This window comes from Oryx dammah, unplaced genomic scaffold, assembly GCF_014754425.2.
Source record: "Oryx dammah isolate SB20612 unplaced genomic scaffold, SCBI_Odam_1.1 HiC_scaffold_11, whole genome shotgun sequence".
In the NCBI taxonomy this organism is placed as follows: domain Eukaryota; kingdom Metazoa; phylum Chordata; class Mammalia; order Artiodactyla; family Bovidae; genus Oryx; species Oryx dammah.
This window is the reverse complement of record NW_024070195.1, coordinates 10,500,939-10,518,030: the sequence shown is the minus strand read 5'-3', so window position 1 is coordinate 10,518,030 and position 17,092 is coordinate 10,500,939. Positions and strand designations below refer to the sequence as shown.

General features: G+C 48.0%; 1 protein-coding gene across 4 annotated transcripts in view; it reads right to left on the bottom strand.

Annotated features, from left to right (window-relative positions):
* The window catches only part of JARID2 (jumonji and AT-rich interaction domain containing 2), a 230,436-nt gene that overhangs the window by 108,626 nt on the left and 104,718 nt on the right, over positions 1–17,092 (bottom strand). For 3 of the 4 annotated variants that reach the window (XM_040249295.1, XM_040249294.1, XM_040249300.1), the window contains one exon: positions 16,446–16,581. In XM_040249295.1, the coding sequence (XP_040105229.1) occupies positions 16,446–16,581 (136 nt within the window). Of the gene's footprint in view, positions 1–16,445; positions 16,582–17,092 lie in introns of those variants that run through there. The other variant, XM_040249299.1, reaches the window with a different exon arrangement.

The window sequence follows — 17,092 nt, the reverse complement described above, 5'->3', positions numbered from 1 at the left end:
TGCATACATAAAACAATTTTAAACAAGTTGTGTTTAAAAAATGTAAGTGTCCAGAAAGCAGACCAGAGAAAATAAAACAAACTAGTAACAAAAAGCAGTATTCTCCCCAGAGGTACTCTTCATAAATTTCTGAAATTTCCACAGTCAAAATCCATTTCTTTAAATACAAAAGCTGCCATCATAGATGCAGTACCCAACCAGGAAACAAGTTGATTAACGGAAAAATGCAGCTATTTTAAACATCACTTGCGCGATGCTAACAGAAAACCTGGATAAGAGGCAGTTAAGAACAAGAGCGGGGTTTCGGAGCCAGTGGCAGACCTGCTGCATTGAAGTCAAGGACAACAGGAATTCTGTGACATTAATACCACGGGCAAGGGCCTCCTGAAGCTGCCCAAAACACTAAGAGGCATCTGAAACAAATATTACTATCATTTCACTTTGCTGGGAGTGTTTCTGAAATTGATGACATGGGGTATGTAAAAAGGCTTTCAGCCAAAAACAACAAGAGCAGGAAGACAGAAGAAATTCACTACTGTGCTCGTCCTCCCTCCCAAGTTCATGGTCTAATTTGGTAGACTCTGGTCACAAGTGGCTATTAAACACACACACACACACACACACACACACAAACACACACGTGGCTTTTAAAATTAACTAAAACCAGCCAGACCAGCTAGGGCTAGGTCTCAAGGACTCAAGAGTCACAACTGGCTAGTGGCTGCCATGCAGACATGAAACGTCTCCATCATCACAGAGAATCCTGCTGGCTAGTGCTGATCTGTAGAATTTCCCTGCATTGAGTCTCGGGACGCAGCAGCAGCCCCTGAGTCTCTGTGCTGTTCTCTGCTAGGAGCTAAGTACACAGGCCCAGAACACCCAGGGCATGGCAGACAGACGGGACTTCTTTTCAGGCAACAAGGAGGGGAGGGGCAAACAGAGCAGGAGCCGACAAACCCCCTCCAAGGCAGCACAGATGGCTCTTGCAGGAGGGAGAAAGGAATACGAGGTTAGAACTATTCAAAGCCACAAGCTTATTCAGAAAACTAAGAACTGTAGAAAAACTTTCTCTGTGCGAAGCAATTGCACCAAAGGGGGATTTTTTTTTTTCATCACGAATGGTTTTAGGAGATCCTGTTGTATGTAGCTTGAGGGTGAAAGGTCAGCAAGCATCAACTAAGACTCAGGAACAAAGTAGTGTCACATGAAACGGCTCTGAGTTAAGACTCGAATCTTGCTACCCTCCAGGCTCTAGGCACTGAGAGGTGTGAACCCACAGAGGACTCTGGGCTCGCTGCCTCAGTTCCTACACACACAGACCTCCAGAGAGAAACCATCAGCCTGCATTCTTGTGGGCGGGGAAGGACACACACCCCACCCACCAGCACACTTCCTCCACCTGAGATCCACACCCTTCCAAATTCTGCCAAGACTTCCAAATGTCTGTGACCCAATAACACAGGGCGAGTGAGCTGGAAGAACATGAGCCTGCCATAAACACATCCTGTCATCACCCATTGCTAAAACAGAACCAAGACAGACAAGGGGTGGCAAGGGTCTTCTTTTACTGAAGGAGGAAACCAGAGAAAGGCTGACCGATCACAGCTACTGGTACGACCAGAATAACAGGGCCATGACAACGCATATTACAACCAGTCAACGTTCTGCCGCATCCAATGCTGCTTTCAGTGGCTGGAATCCAGGCGTCTGGGGCTAATTTGACAGACTGCAGTGTAACATTACCTCTATCTCTTCTAAAAGGCTGATGAAAATACAGAGCCCTAAGAGTCTTCTCCCTTGACTCTGCCCCAAGTTTAGCCGCCATGCTGGGACACTCCAGTCATCTTCCCTCTGCCTGCCCCCCAACACAGCTGGCACAGATCCATTCTCTTCTGCCTATCAAGTGCCAGCTCAGGAAGAGCCCTCTCTGGCTCCTCAGAGACTACAGAATCCAGCGTTCTGTGCCCAGGCAGGGGCACTCCCCCCATATAAACTCTCACCATTCCTACTAGGCAGGCTTCCCAATGGGGTTCCCAGGTGACTCACTGGTAAAGAATCCACCAGCCAAAGCAGGAGGCGTAAGAGACGCAGGTTCGATCCCTGGGTCGGAGAAGATCCCCTGGAGAAGGAAAGGGCAACCCTCTCCTGTATTCTTGCCTGGAAAATCCCATGGACAGGAGTCTGGCAGGCTACAGTCCACGGGGTCACAAAGAGTCAGACACAAGTGAGCACACACACACACACAAGGTTTCCCACCAGTGCAGAGTGACCTGCGGGGGAAACTAAACAGGGTCATTTCCTTCAAGCTTGGTCAGGGTTTCCACGCTCCAAGTTCTAGGGAGAGGTCTAATTACAGGATGCTGGCACCCAGGGAACAAAGCAAACCGATTTTAACACAGTCCCTTAAGTATGCTGTTTTATGACCCAGCTACAGCTTTTATGAGAAGTGGTTAGGTAATGTACATCTAGAACCTCAATAACAACTGCCCTGTGAATGCTTCCTTCCTGCCAGGGACTAAGGACTTTAAATAAATCATCCCATTACTCCTGAGAATATTGCCTCTGAGAAAAAAAATTATTCCTCCACTTGACAGAGCTGGGAAACGACCGAGCAGGAGCCAAGAGAGCGTGGCCAAAGCACGTTTGCTAGTTCCTTCACCCCTGGAGGGACCGTGGGCCACCCACTCACAGACAACGGCATGGCCCTCTTCTGCCAATTTCCACGAGAAAAGCTGGAGGGCTGTGGCCTCCTGGCAGAAGACTGGTGGGAGAATGAACGGCCAACAGTTCTCTCCAGAAAGTCTCTGGAGCGTGGGCATTCGTAGCCCCAGGGCCCTGAGCTCAGACCAGGGCCTGCTCCAGTCTCAGCGTCTACCCGGGACGGCGTGGTTGTGGGGCACACCGATGTGTGATTCTCACTGGGGGTGTACCATTTGCAGATGCACTGAGCGCACCCTGCCCACCACCCGCCAAGAAAACCAGTCAGTTCCTCAGCCGGAAAGCACTCTTAACTGTGCATCTGCTCCACAAAAGGGCTAAGAAATCGGAAGAGACTGTCTGACAAGTCAGCTGGTGGTGGTGGCCAGTGCAGCCTCCCATCACTACCAAGAGTAGCCACTTGATGGCAATCTTAACCTGTTCCCTTGGAATTCTTCCATAAAGGGAGACCCTAGGAGGGAGGAGAGTGTGCTGGCTGACCCTGTGGACAGGGCTGGAGACAGTGTCCTTGCAGGACCTTCGTCTGCAACGGTAGGAATGTCCAAGGCTGGATAGAGAAACTAAGCCAACACTCTCCCAAGTGTTACTTGCCACATCACAGGCTCCTGTGGGGGCCTGGCTAGACGTGATTACACAGGCTCTGCAGTCAGACAGACAACTTGGGAAGATGGAAATCTCTCCAGCCCCATGGCACGTTCGCATCGGGCTTTCCATCAACAGACTGAAGTGCGAGGCAGACAGATGGTAACAAACAGGCTAATAAATCAATGGCGAGCGCCTGCCTCTTATCTCAGCACCTTGTCCCCTAAAACCACAGGAAAAAAAGCCAAAAAGGAAAAAAAGGAAACTTTCCTTAAAAGGTGCAACACTTTTTGAATAAAGCAGCCTACCACCTTCCTTCTTATTTAAATCGTAAAAGAGAAGGAAAAGACAAAGCAAAAACGCTACTTGCATCTTCGGCAGAAAAGGCTCTCCAGAAAAAGAAAAAAACACACTGTAAATTGCATTCACTAGACACTTCTATTTTCAGTGGCAGGAAAATTAACATCAAAACACGGGGAGAAGGAGGAAGTATATGGGACTGTTATCAGGAACCAGCCGGCTCTCTCAGCTTGGATGACAACATAGTACCTCCCCGCCACCCCCAAACACATACTCACTTCGACCTGGCCCTGTGCTTCCTAACTCTCGGTTTATAAGGAGGGTTCAGGCAGAGAGTGGAGTGTGTGCCAATATTTTCCTCTGAGGAATTCAGAAAGTGCCAGCTGAGAAGCTTCCAGCTCACCCTTTACAACTGCAGCACTGGAAAGGCCCTTTCCAAACAGCCTGGGTTGTCTAAAGTTAGGTCAAGGACCGAGTGAGACGGGGAAAGCCACTCGGGTACAGGCTGGGCAATCTGCAGCTCAGATTCTGCTAGAAACCAGCAGGGCCCCCTGCATGCCAAGATGGAATATTCTGGAATATGTCCATTGGCACGTCACCCACCCAGATGATGTCTGAAGAGGACTCCTCAGCCCTCTAGAAGATAGGGAGCAAGCTGCATTCAGTGAGGCCCTTCACAAACACCCAATTGTATGGGAAAGGAGGACAGCATCAGAAACAACAGTTCAACGTTTCCAACGTGGAGACCTTGGGCTGCCTTCACGCATCAGAAGGCAGAGCCCTGGAAAACGGGAAGGAAGCTGCCACTTCAGACACCGCCACAAGCTGGCCTGGAGTCTTAAGCCCAGATGGCGTCCTCTGTCATCAAGACCAAGTGCCAAGCGTGACCAGGATGCCCACCTACCTGCCAAAGGGAGGCGCAGACCTGGTTAAGAAATAACCCAAAAGACAAGGGCAGGGCAGGGCAGCTGGGAAGAGGCCCTGTCCGTGTCCACAAGGAGCTGATTTGTTACCTCCAAGGTGTGACTGAGCCAAGGGCACCAGCAACAGGCCAGGGGACGGTGCAGAGAGGGGGTCCCGCGTCCCAGATGTCTGGCACGAGGAGCCCTAAAAATTCTCCTTGGCACAAGACAGGGACAGCCTGGCTGACAGGCCAAGCTGACGCTGGTGATGTGTCGCCTGCAGAGGCAGGACTAAGGTTACAGAACAGTTTCTGTTTCCCTCATTGTCCCCAAACCTCCTGAATGGGAGACCTGCATAGTTTTACAATTTTCTGGAAAGAAATCATGAGGAAGCTAAATCTGGGACTCTGCAGAAGGACCTTAAAGACCATGGAGAAAGCTAGAAGGATATATGAGATTTGGCAGCAGGTGAGATTAAGTAACAAATTCTAAATTAAGGGATTTGTGGCCTGTAGGGTAATTTCCCTCAAAGCATATCCAGTTATCACTCTCCTGGCTTTAAATATATGCTGGACAGGACTCTAAACATTTTATGTGGCTCAAGTAATAATAGGTTATTTTCAAAAACCAAGTTAAAAGGTCCTCTAAATCTGGGGAAAATGGGATCTAAGAAAATCACAAGCACAGCAAAACTGCAAGAGTCCACTGTGGTCGATCTGATAGCAATTATAAACTGCATAAACACACATATCACAGGATTCGAATCATGAAACGTGTAAGATTTAGAAAACACACGAGGCCTTTCTCCAAGCAGTAAGAGGTAGGTGCTATCACTGACTGACAAGAACGGACACAGGAAAACTCCTCGCATGAGCAAATGTCCTCTGGCTGAGTACAGCCCTACCTGGTGACCGGACAGGGCCTTCCTTTCCATACCTGCTAAGAATTTAACATAACTAGAAAGCACTGCCCTAAATTACATTTATGGCATAACATTCAGACACATAGGATGGATAAATGTACTACAAGTAGGAATCCCCCAACTTCAAATTATCCTATGAGTTTTCTCAAACTCAAGGATAGAAGCATCCTCCCTAGGCCGTCTCAATTGCCAGTCCCCTCCCAAGCCCTCAGAGCCTACAGAACACCTTGTCTGCCCTCTGTAAGGGCCCCTGGCCTTGGAAGGCAGCTCCTGGTGCAGGTGAGCCATGTTTCAACCCCTCAGTGAAGTAAAGGACTTGGGCCAATCCAAGTGGTCCCACAGGAGCAACCACTCAGTAAGTGCATGTCCAAGAATTCCACCCAACTGAGAGGAGCAGTGTCTTCTGAGGTCAAGCAGCCCTCAGAGTTTCCCGACTTGCCAGGAAATTGTTACACTCTCACAAAGAGAAAGATGGTGCAGATTAACATGGAAATTAACTTAATCTAAAATAAAGAACTGTCACCATCACAAATCCCTACCGAATACGAGACTGTTACAAAACTAATGTGACTCCCCCCTAAAATCCAACTGAAACCCCAACACCCAATGTGACTACATCTGAAGACTGAGCTTGCAAAGAGGTAACAAAGGGTAAACAAGGTCATAAGGGTGGGGCCCTAATTTGATTGGGCTGTGGTGTCCTTATAAAAAGGGGAAGCCAAGAAACCAAAGCATTCTCTCTCTCAGCCAGGAAGCAAGCCCTCACCAAGCACTGAAGTGACTGGAACCCTGAATCTTGGACTTCCAGCCTCCAGAACCTTAAGAATTAAAGTTCTAGTTTTTTTTTAAGCCGCCCAGTCTGTGACATTTTCTTCAGGCAGCGCTGGATGACTGATACACAGGCTTACACCACAGCCACAAGGAAACGGACAGCAATCAGCCATCTCACCACGCTGCGGCTGTATGTTTTTGCATCCTCACGGCCACCAGGAGGTCACGGGGTCCTCACAAAAAAATCTAACTGAAAACACACTGTCTTAGCAGAGAAGGAACATGCCTTACAGACGCCCCTTTAGCTTGCTTTTGGAGAAAAGCCAGGTCTTGAATGCAAGTTCCAGAATGTCTTGAACTATTTAAGGCTGAGTATTCTTAATACTCAGACTAAAAACAGTGTCACAAAGGGGGCGGTGGGGACGCCACAAGAGAAAGGTGACAGGGAAGATGATGAGAAGCAAGCATTTCAAAGCCCACTTGGTCTGGGCATGCACGGCAGCTCGGACGAAAACTGTGATACCAGTTTAGGGTGGGGCATCTGACTCCACGAGCACCGCCATGAGATGGTGAGTGTCAGCCATGAGCTGGTCTGACCATGGCGTCCCTATTCAAGCTCAAGACCTCCAAGAGCTGCTCACTGGACACACATGAGCCTCTGGCTTTGGGGCAACTTCAAGTCTCCACAGACACTGTCCAGCAGCTGGCACATTCTGGGTAAAGGTCACAAACTCATATAAGCTTCTAAATACAGAGACAGTCCGGCTGACAAACCACCAAACGCATACACTCTTTAAAGAAGTGAAATGAACTGGAAGGGCCATTCTCTGGGGTGATCGGCAAAGTCCTGGATCAACAGTGGACACGAAACACATGGGTGTCTGTACATTTGGCAGCTCACTGGACTGCACACCGAAGAGAGGCGACTTCACAGAGTGTGCAGGCTGCCTCAAATTCACTCTGTTTTTAAAGGTGGGGGCAAGATCTGGATCCAGGAGTCCTGGGTTCAGATCCTGACTTGACCACTTCTCAGCTACGTAGCTTTCTTTACACGTGCTGCTTTCCATATATGAGGCCCACTAAACAAACCCGCAAAGTTATCATAGTAAAACACTGGTATGAGAATTAAAAGCAGTAACTTATTTCCTAAGAAAGCCCAATTTTAAATTAAAATTACCAATCAATGTATCTTGTACCTAGGCAAGCATTCAACAACTGTGGTTCAGAAAGAAAGGGTAAAGGGGCGACCCAATTTCAAGAATTATGATGATGAGACTTATAAACACATCACAATTATGAATAAATCTGCGTTTTGGTAACACGAAACGACATGGCTTGAGATCTGGGGTGAGGGGGTTAGAGGTCAAGGTCCATGCCATTTCAAAAATGAAGTCTAGAGAACTGGAGAACCCCGAGCAGAGAAGAGCACGTCCACAAAGGGACTGAGAGGTGGCGGGCAGGGGCAGGGACACGGCCAGGGTGTAGGTGAGCACACGCTCTGCAGAGCGCCCAGGAGCTGTGCACACAGCAGCTACCAACACGGACGGAGAGTTTCCCTTCTGGAACTCACCATTGTAATAAACAAACAATACAATGCTAGCCAGGGAGAGAGTTGACACAGAAAAAACATTACAAGGTGAGGAGCTAAAGGGCAACAAGCAAAGGCACAATTTTTGTATGACGCTTGAAGAAATCTCCAGTACCAAGACCCTGAACCTCAAAGTACTTAAAAATCACACAGGTATTCTAAATAAAAGCATCAGCAAGCACAAAATTCTGGGGGGCAAGAGTACACTACTAAATGCAGCAGGAAGGTTAGACTAGGTGAGACGGGGGTGAGGGAGAGACAGGCAGACAGGACCAGAGAGATGCTGGAGGACCACATCCGGTGTCCAGGGTAAGGATGTCTGCCTTCCACGCTGAGAGATGGGGGCACAATGCGGGACATGGCGCATGTCGATTCCTGCTTACAAGGAACTGGCTGCTGCCTAGAGAGGGGAAAAGGCAGAAGAGCTTCATAAAGAGAGCTTTAGGAGTCTCAGCCCAAACCAGAGGTGGTGTACCAGTGGCAGCGGTACAAAATCAATTTCAGAAGATACTGTGAGCTTAGAATGAACAGGTTTTGTGAAATCTGGAGGAAAGGAGAGAGAGAGAAGTACCAGCTAATTCCAATCTTTTGATCAAAGCAACTAGAACAGAATGTGCATTTATTGACTAGCAAGGCAGGAACACGTTAAGACTGAACAGATACAGAGTTGGCTTGGTGCACCCCAAGCTCATGAGACCTACCAGCAAAACAAAGTCTGGAAGGTGAACAGGCAACTAGAGTTCAGGTGAGATGCGTCATGTCTAACGCAGCCACATGGACGGCTAAGTCACACTGACTGATAACTGGATTTGGGCATCAACCTTGGAAAGTGACCCGACTCTTAAGTGTTCAAAAGAGAATGGGCAGGAAGAGAATATTAAAGTGAATATAAGTAACAGAGGGAAAGAGACTTGGAACACTTTCTTTGGAGGAATTCTATAAAGTAATGAATGGACATAAATGGATAGAAGGAAGGAGATAAGATTATCTATCTGAGGGTTTATTTTTAATGGGAGAAACTATCAATGCAACATGCTCTGTCTACTGATGGGAATAATCTAGTAAAGAAGTAAATAAAGGACAAAGAAAGGAGGAATACTGTCCAGAGTGCTGTCCTTGGGGCGATGAGAAAAGGAGACTCTGGTGCGCAGACGGAGGTGCTGACCAGACAGACTCTTAGTGGGAGGAAGAGCCTTAAAGAACATCCCAGACGGGAACAGCAGGTTCCCATCCTCCGCCCTTCACACCCCTCAAAGGTAGCTGCTCTAAGGACGGGGACAGGCAGGCAAACACCGCGGGACTCTCTCAAACTCAGACATCACATGCCTGAGCCCCCCGCCCCGAGGCACACCTAGGAGCTGTGCTCCTCCTCCTACCAGCAGGCCCAAGCCGAGAGGCCTGGGAGATACCGGGAGCGAGCTCGAAGGCTGCGGAACTGCCAGAGGCAGCAGACTGAGGAGGCAGACCTCATGCACTAGTGCTGGGAAACAGGAGAGGACGCAGCAACCTCCACAGACACCGCCATCCTTCCCTCTCCGTGAAATCCCTGCACACGGCCCTGCCGACTGGGAAGCCTGGTGTCTCGCCATCATTTAAAATAGATTTCTGGTTCCGATCAGTCTTTGGCATCATCCATTCCTTCCAGTTAAGTTCATCAGCAAGGTTCAAAATTCCTCCTCTGTAAAATGAGGCGGCTGACCTCTATATCTCCAGAAGTCCCTTCTGGCTTTCACCATCCCTAACTTAAGCCAAGGAAGGCTCGCCACTGCCTTGGGGCCAGAGCAGGGCAAGCAGGCCGGCCAGTGTGATCTGCCACGTGCCCTGCTGGAGCTGACATCACTCCTCCCGGCTGAGTCTATTGGCTGGTCCTCTCCACCCTGTCCCGCCCTGCAGCCCCTGTTTCAAGGTCTTTCAGAATGCAACTTCTTTATAGAAGCTTTTCCTGGGAGCTCAACACTGGGTCTTTTACATCTTCTGCCTCCCTGTTAGCCCGACACCAAATTGGTCACATGCACCTCTGATTTTTTAAAGCATTTTGTTGTATTTTGCTGTGCTTCACTGATACCAAGTCTCAGGCATTTTCCTGTTAGAAAGCACCTCACAATTATGATGGCTTACACTGGTAAGTAGAAGCATTTTTTCCTTTCTTTCATAAAATAATAATGCCATCACTCAATGACATCTTAGATGAGATAAAATAAGCTATTATGACTCCTCCAAAATAAGCAACTTCAGTTCCACTTTATTACTCACAATACCTCCTACGTACTAAGAACCCTATCAAGTGTTGATTAGATGGGAGCTCTATCCAGAAACATCCCACCTGCATTACTCAGGGTCACGAACACACTGATGACAGGACACCTACGAGAGAGAAATCACGCCTGCTCAACTGTCCCACTTTCCAAGACAGACGCAGCTCTGTTTTTAAACAAAGAATAAACGCAGGCTGTTTTCAAGACGTTTATCTGCCCTCACCGCAAGCAGCTCTCGTTTCCAAGGAGTGCTGTCAGGGGACCCAGGTGAGAAACGTCTCAGACACTGGACTGTTAAGAGAAAGTTTAACTCACTGCCCAAGAGCACTGCCGCCCACAGAAGTTCATTTGGAAAAGCAGGATGCGTGTAGTCAAAGCTGTGGTTTTTCCAGTAGTCATGTATGGATGTGAGAGTTGGACCATAAAGAAAGCTGATGCTTTCAAACCGTGGTGCTGGAGAAGACTCTTCAGAGTCCCTTGACAACAAGGAGATCAAACCAGTCAATCCTAAAGGAAATCAACCCTGAATATTCACTGGAAGTCTGATGCTGAAGCTGAGGCTTCCAACCCTTTGGTCACCTGATGCGAAGAACTGACTCATCTGAAAAGACCCTGATGCTGGAAAATATTGAGGGCAGGAGGAAAAGGGGGAAGACTGAGGATGAGATGGATGGAATCATCAACTCAATGGACATCAACTTGAACATGAATGGGCAAACTCCAGGAGACAGACAGTGAAGGACAGGGAAGCCTAGCGTGCTGCAGTCCACGGGGTCACAAAGAGCCGGACATGATTTAGTGACTCAACAACAAAACCACCACCACCGGGGAGGGAAAAATTGCTTTTCCTGTTGAAACAGGGACTATCTTGAGAAGTGGAAGATCTGAGAGCTTCAGGACAGGGAAAGGCAGACATACATCCACGGCATTTATTTCAAATGTGCCCAAAAAGAAACTTTCATTCATCAGACAAGGTGCCCTGGCTTTGATTTTGACCCAAGTCATTTTTTTCATCTCATCCTGTAAACAGTGAATTTGCAGGAGCTGTGCCCATGTCTCATTCCATAGACATCAGTAAAAGATTTTTAAGAGAGTCTAATGAAAACCCTACTCGTCTAAAAAAGACATAAGGGCGGCGCGGCTGTAGATGGGGTCTCAATCTGCCCTACTACCTTTGGTCCTCAGCTGTTGCGAGCAAGGCCAACGCCCCTGTCTCCCCACATCCTCGACATGACTGGCAGCCCTCTGCCACTTGGCTGGTTTAACAACAATATTAAAGTTACAAATTTGTATCCCTAGGTGAAGAAACACAAAGTAATAATGAATGTAGCTGCGTGTAAGGAGGGTGACTAGTCAGGAGGAATGCATTTTTTTAAATTTCCACTGACTATCAATTCACTAACGAGTGCTAATAAAGCCCAGAACCACCCTCACATGAATAAACACTTGAATTGCCCCCTCTTCTGACTTAGCCTTGCTCATGAAAGACTTCACAGTATCTCCTTTGAAAGAAACTGCTATTTGGAAAAAAAAAAGTACTCCTACGATTTCATATTTTTGGAATCCTATCTTTACAGGAGGTCTCAAAATGACTTCTATTTATTTCAATGGTGATTATAAGCAGGGGAGCTCAATGCAGAAAGCCAGGGTTTAAATCCTGGCTCTGTCTCGAACTAGTCAGGGAAGCAAATTGCTAATCACCCTGACGTAGTTCCCTCTACGTCTATAAAATGGTGAGTTCTGAAGATTAAATGAGCAAAATACAGGTAAAGTGCTAAAACAATAAACAACTGGCAAAGAGCAAGCATGCAATACAAGTTCCGGCTCTCACAACTACTGTCAGCTTCTAAGGAAAAAAGACCCAGTTTCCCTTAAACCTAGTCAAGATGCTTTAGCTGGCCAGAGGATTGCTGGATTTCAGATTTACAGAAAGTAAATGAAATTCAAAGAAGCTAATAGCTCCCCTCCCTGACTGTGCAATTATGTGTGCTCATTATGTGTGTAGCATGTTATTATTTAAATGTCCCTAATTTCAGCCCTAGAGGGCCAAGGGCCCTCGAAGAGTGGCCGAGGCCGAGGCCTCTGCCAGGCTCTCTGAAGCTTTTGTCAATTTATTACCGCCGGGAAAAGTGGCACCATCTCTAGCACAGAGGAGACAGAGGGCTCACATCCAGCAGAAATCTGAGCGCTGCCTCCCCAGCAGCCTGGCTACAGCCAACAAGCTGTCACCTCGGGTGCAATTCCTACACAGACAACCCACCGGGCTGTCCCAGACTCACATTCACCACCTCCAGGAAGACAAAAAAGAAAAAAAAAAAAAAATCATCCCTTGTCACTTTATAGACTACAAAAGCAAGACTGATGGCAAACATAGATTTTATGACATAAATTATGAAGTCTCTCATTAGAGAGAAGTGATGCTTCTGAACTGTGGTGTCAGAGAGGACTCTTGAGAATTCCTTGGACGGCAAGGAGATCCAACCAGTCAATCCTAAAGGAAATCAGTCCTGAATATTCATTGGAAGGACTGATGCTAAAGCCCCAATAATTTGGCCACCTGATGCGAAGAACTGACTCACTGGGAAAGACTGAGGGCGAGAAGAGAAGGGGACGACAGAGGACGAGATGGTTGGATGGCATCACTGACTCGATGGACATGAGTCTGAGTAAACTCCAGGAGCTGGTTATAAACAGAGAAGCCTGGTGTGCTGCAGTCCATGGGTTTGCAGAGAGTCACACATGACTGAGCAACTGAACTACTATCTTATGTCTGCTTGGCTTACTGTTCTACTAGACCCGCCCAAGTGGGACAGCTGAGCTCAGTCACCCAGACAAGCTGCTGCGTGTACCCTCTAAGCAAACGGCGCCCCCACCTTCCGCACACAAGAGGCCAGGGCAGGGGGCTGCTTCTTTATCATCCTAGCATGCCTGTGATTTCACGGAACTGATGTCAATTCGTTTCCCAATTAGATAAAAATTATGTCAAGCCCATTCTGTGAACTCAAAACAATCGTTTTAAAATTGCATTTTCCCAGGAAACTCTGGCAAGACCAGTAATTCTGAAACATCTTTGCTTAAATACAGGGGTAAAACAAAACACCGTCTTTCTCATACCACTGTTGCGAGGATAAGGTGTCATTTTCTTCCATTCTCTTCCATTCTGGGTTCAAAAATCAGTACTGGATAAAAAGTTACGTGGCTTGAGCTGTAATTACAATCCTGCTACTGCATTATAAGGAGCCGTGTGCCACCAGTGAGTCACGACCATAGAAAATGCTCAAAGAGCCCCCCACGAGAACGTCTTCTCGCCCTTACAAATGCCAAGGGTCCCAGAAATGGACCCCACTACCCATGACCTCCATGCCATGAAGCACAAGAAAGGGAGCACAGGGGACAGAAGCTCCCCCACTACCACCCCCCCCCCGGAACGGGGTGCAGGCACCTGCCCTCCCCTCTGTCCCATCCCGTTTCCCTCCATACCTCCCAGCGAGGGCTCCGGACTAGACCGCTTCAAACTCTACCACCAGATAACTTTCTGTCACAGCTAACACTAAACTAATGCAACTATTTCAACTTGTGAAAGGGAATCTTGAGAAGATGGGAGACAATAAAAAGAAAAATGAAAGAGAGTGACTATTGAAACCACTCTCCCCCGCCACCATGACCCCCAACGTCACCCACCCACGATAAGGAATCCCAGAAAGTGCTTGCTGTGAGGCGCAGTGAGGCCCAGGTCCAGACGAGGTCACTGCACTGCACACGAATGCTGACTACTCAGCACCCACTCAAGGGCGTGGCAGCCCACCCCAGAGTTCCTGCCTGGGGACCCATGGACAGAGGAGCCTGGCAGGTACAGGCACAGTCCTTGGGTCGCAAAGAGTCGGACATGACTGAGCGACTAACACTCGACACACACACACAGAAGCATACGTATATACACATTCAGAGATAACACTGCTTACAATCCTTGCTTACAATCCTTATTACTCCCAAAGAGTCTTGGAGGCTGCCTGCTATTTCGGCTTTCTCTGAATCACACCCCTTAGGAAGAGCACCCTGAGACTCTGGGACCTACACAGAAGGACTTATTCCCATGGTAACAAGTCTAGTTTCCATGCTTTCCGTTATGTACGTGCATGCATGCAAAGTCACTTCAGTCGCGTCCAACTCTTTGCAACCCTACAGACTATAGCCCACCAGGATCCTCTGTGATTTCCCAGGCAAGAATAGTGGAGTGGGTTGCTCTGTCCTTCTCCAGAGTGTCTTCCCAACCCAGGGATCGAACCGGCATCTTTTATATCCCCTGCATTGGTAGGCAGATTCTTTACAACTAGCGCCACCTGGGATGCTGATGCTTTCCAGTAGCCCCTAAATAAGAAAGCACATTTTTTAACATACTAACTGCCTTTAAGAAAAGGGTTCTTGAAACATATACAGGTTCTAAAACAGGGCGATGCGTTTACTTAGAACTGCTATCGAAACAGAGTATGAGGAACAGCAAAAAGGTGGTCCTGGAACACGGCCTGCACAAACAGCAACACGAACCAGAAAAGGGCATGCTCACAGCAACTTCACAACAGAAGCCTCGATGTCTGAGTGTTTAGAAGAAAAAGAAAGAGAAGAGGTAAGTCAGTCTTTGTCAGAGTGAAAGGCAACAGAATTAAAGTTTTCAACGATCCCAATAGAGAAGACGCACAGGCCAGCTTTCCTTAAAATTCCTTCCTCACTATCGTCAAGCCCTGACTATGCTGATGAAAACAAGAGCTATGACTGGCCGACTAGCTGGCAGGGCTAGTCTCTTCCTGAATGCCTTATTGCAGTTTTTGTTCTTTTACCCTAATTTCACCACTATTCAATCCCAGACACCTGGCTACCTTTCTGTACTAAAAGCTGATTTTTCCCCAGTTAGTTTGATCTTTATTTATTAAAAAATTCCAAAAGCACCAAATCATCACCACTCCTGATTAGCAGGGTGAGAGTACGCGCCTTGTCACAGCAGTGAAATCCAACAGCACAGTAGCCACTGGTCTACCATGACCCCAGACCCAATAAAACGCCACCCCAATCACCCTCCCCCCAAACACTCAGAGCAGAACAGTACGCTCAGTGTGAAACAATGAGAGCAAGACCGATCGCAAGTGCTCTTTAACATGATGTGAGGTTTGGCATTTACTGTATTTCAGGCAGTCAAGGAATGAGTGGGGTTCCTCCACTGGAGGAGACCCATGACAAAACGGGGGTCTGAGCGGTACACTGTGGCAACAGAGTACTCATATTATATTATTTTGATTACGCACACACGCAGGATTCAAAAAGGGCCTTTCCCCATCACACTGGCTTGGCCTTCAGTCACACAATGCCAGGAGAGGGCGACAATACGAGTGGGTGGCAAGGCAAACCCCAGGCACATTCAAGAAGGCCATCCATCACCTACGGAAGCACCAGTTTCAATGAGACGCTCCCAGACAACTCACCTCACAACTAAGCAGGATGGAAAAAAACTCCACAGCCTAAAGTCAACCTAAAGTCACTCAGCCGCCTGGCAAGCTGCCAGGCTCCCATGTGCCGTGATTTTACTACTCCACCATTACAGCGAAGACGCAAAGAGAACAATAGGTTCTCCTCTTCCTTATCTCCTTACTTCAAACAAATACAAGCAGAACAGGGTCAATTCACTCATGTTTAAACTAAGAAATTAACAAGAGAGGCTGTGGAATGCTGCTACCACAGCCACAACCCTCGAGATAAAATATAAACAGTAACCAAGCACTTGTTCCGAAACGGTCTTCACTGGCTGATGCCATCTGAGTCTAACCCTGACACTAACCCTGTCAAAAAGAGACATCAGACTCAGACAGGGGCAAGTTTCCCTCTAGGCTTCAGGGATCCACTTGATAACCACCCAGGAGGAGGAACACTGGATGCACGGCAACTCTGCCTGTGTTGTCTGCCTGCCGCCATGCAGGCCACCGGCCTGGGCCTTGGGAGGCTCCGAGCCAGAGAGACAGCGAGACAGGCAGCAAGCACAGACTCACGCTACTTCCTCTGTAAACAGGGGCCACATTTCAGCAAGATCATCCAAGGCAGCTTCTGCTCTCCTACTTGGATAGAAAGCCAGATGCTCCCAGAAAAACCTGTATATCCAGCTCTACACACAACCCAGGAAACAGCAGAAACCAGGTCGCAGCCCTGGTCTTGTCTACAGGGCACAGACTAACAAAGGCACCTTGCCAATTATGTTATGCAGCATATAAAGGAGCAGAAAAATGAATCCATAAACCCAACCAGGGTAACTGCCGTTAAGGGGCCCAGCCTGAGGAGCACAAGCTGCCCCGAGCAAGCACATCCATTTCAGAAACAAAGCCGGGCCCAGAACAGCATCCAACCCAACGGAACAGGCAACTCACCATTCACGGCCTTCAGGCTCCCAGGAATGCCTTCCCCATGCTGCCTCTTCTGGGCGTTCTTGAACTCCTTCAGAGACAAATAAAGGACTTTACGTACCACCCTTTCTTCTGACCACGGAATCCCATCACTGTCATCCTGGGGAAACAAGGAAGAATGGGGAGAGGGGCGTTACTTCAAAGAAAGCAAGCAAATGTTCAAGAATCAGAATAAACTTCAAAAAAAAAAAAAAAAAATCCCAAGCAAGTATTACGGGACTGAGACCCAGTTCTGGAGATGAGAACTACATGCTGTAGAGAGGGCGCTGGTCCGTCCTGGAGGGCCACCCCTCAGGCTGAAATGGGACTGGAGGAGTATCTGCCTTCACATGCCCGGTGCCCAAATCCCGTCATTAACTGGTAATACTGAAGTTTTATATTCTTGGCAAAGTTTAGAAAAGAGCGTTACAGCAGCCACAACAGGAAGGGTAATGCATCACTGTACTGGAGCTCTTTAGAGTGAGCAAGTCCAGAGCGTACGCACCTCACAAGCACGTGCCCCACTCTTTGGGAAATGTTGTTGGGAGTTGGTGCTGCTTTCAAGGAATTTACCATTCAGTCAGAAGAAATGAAACTGCATCTGCACTGGCCTTTTAAGGGAATGAATCACA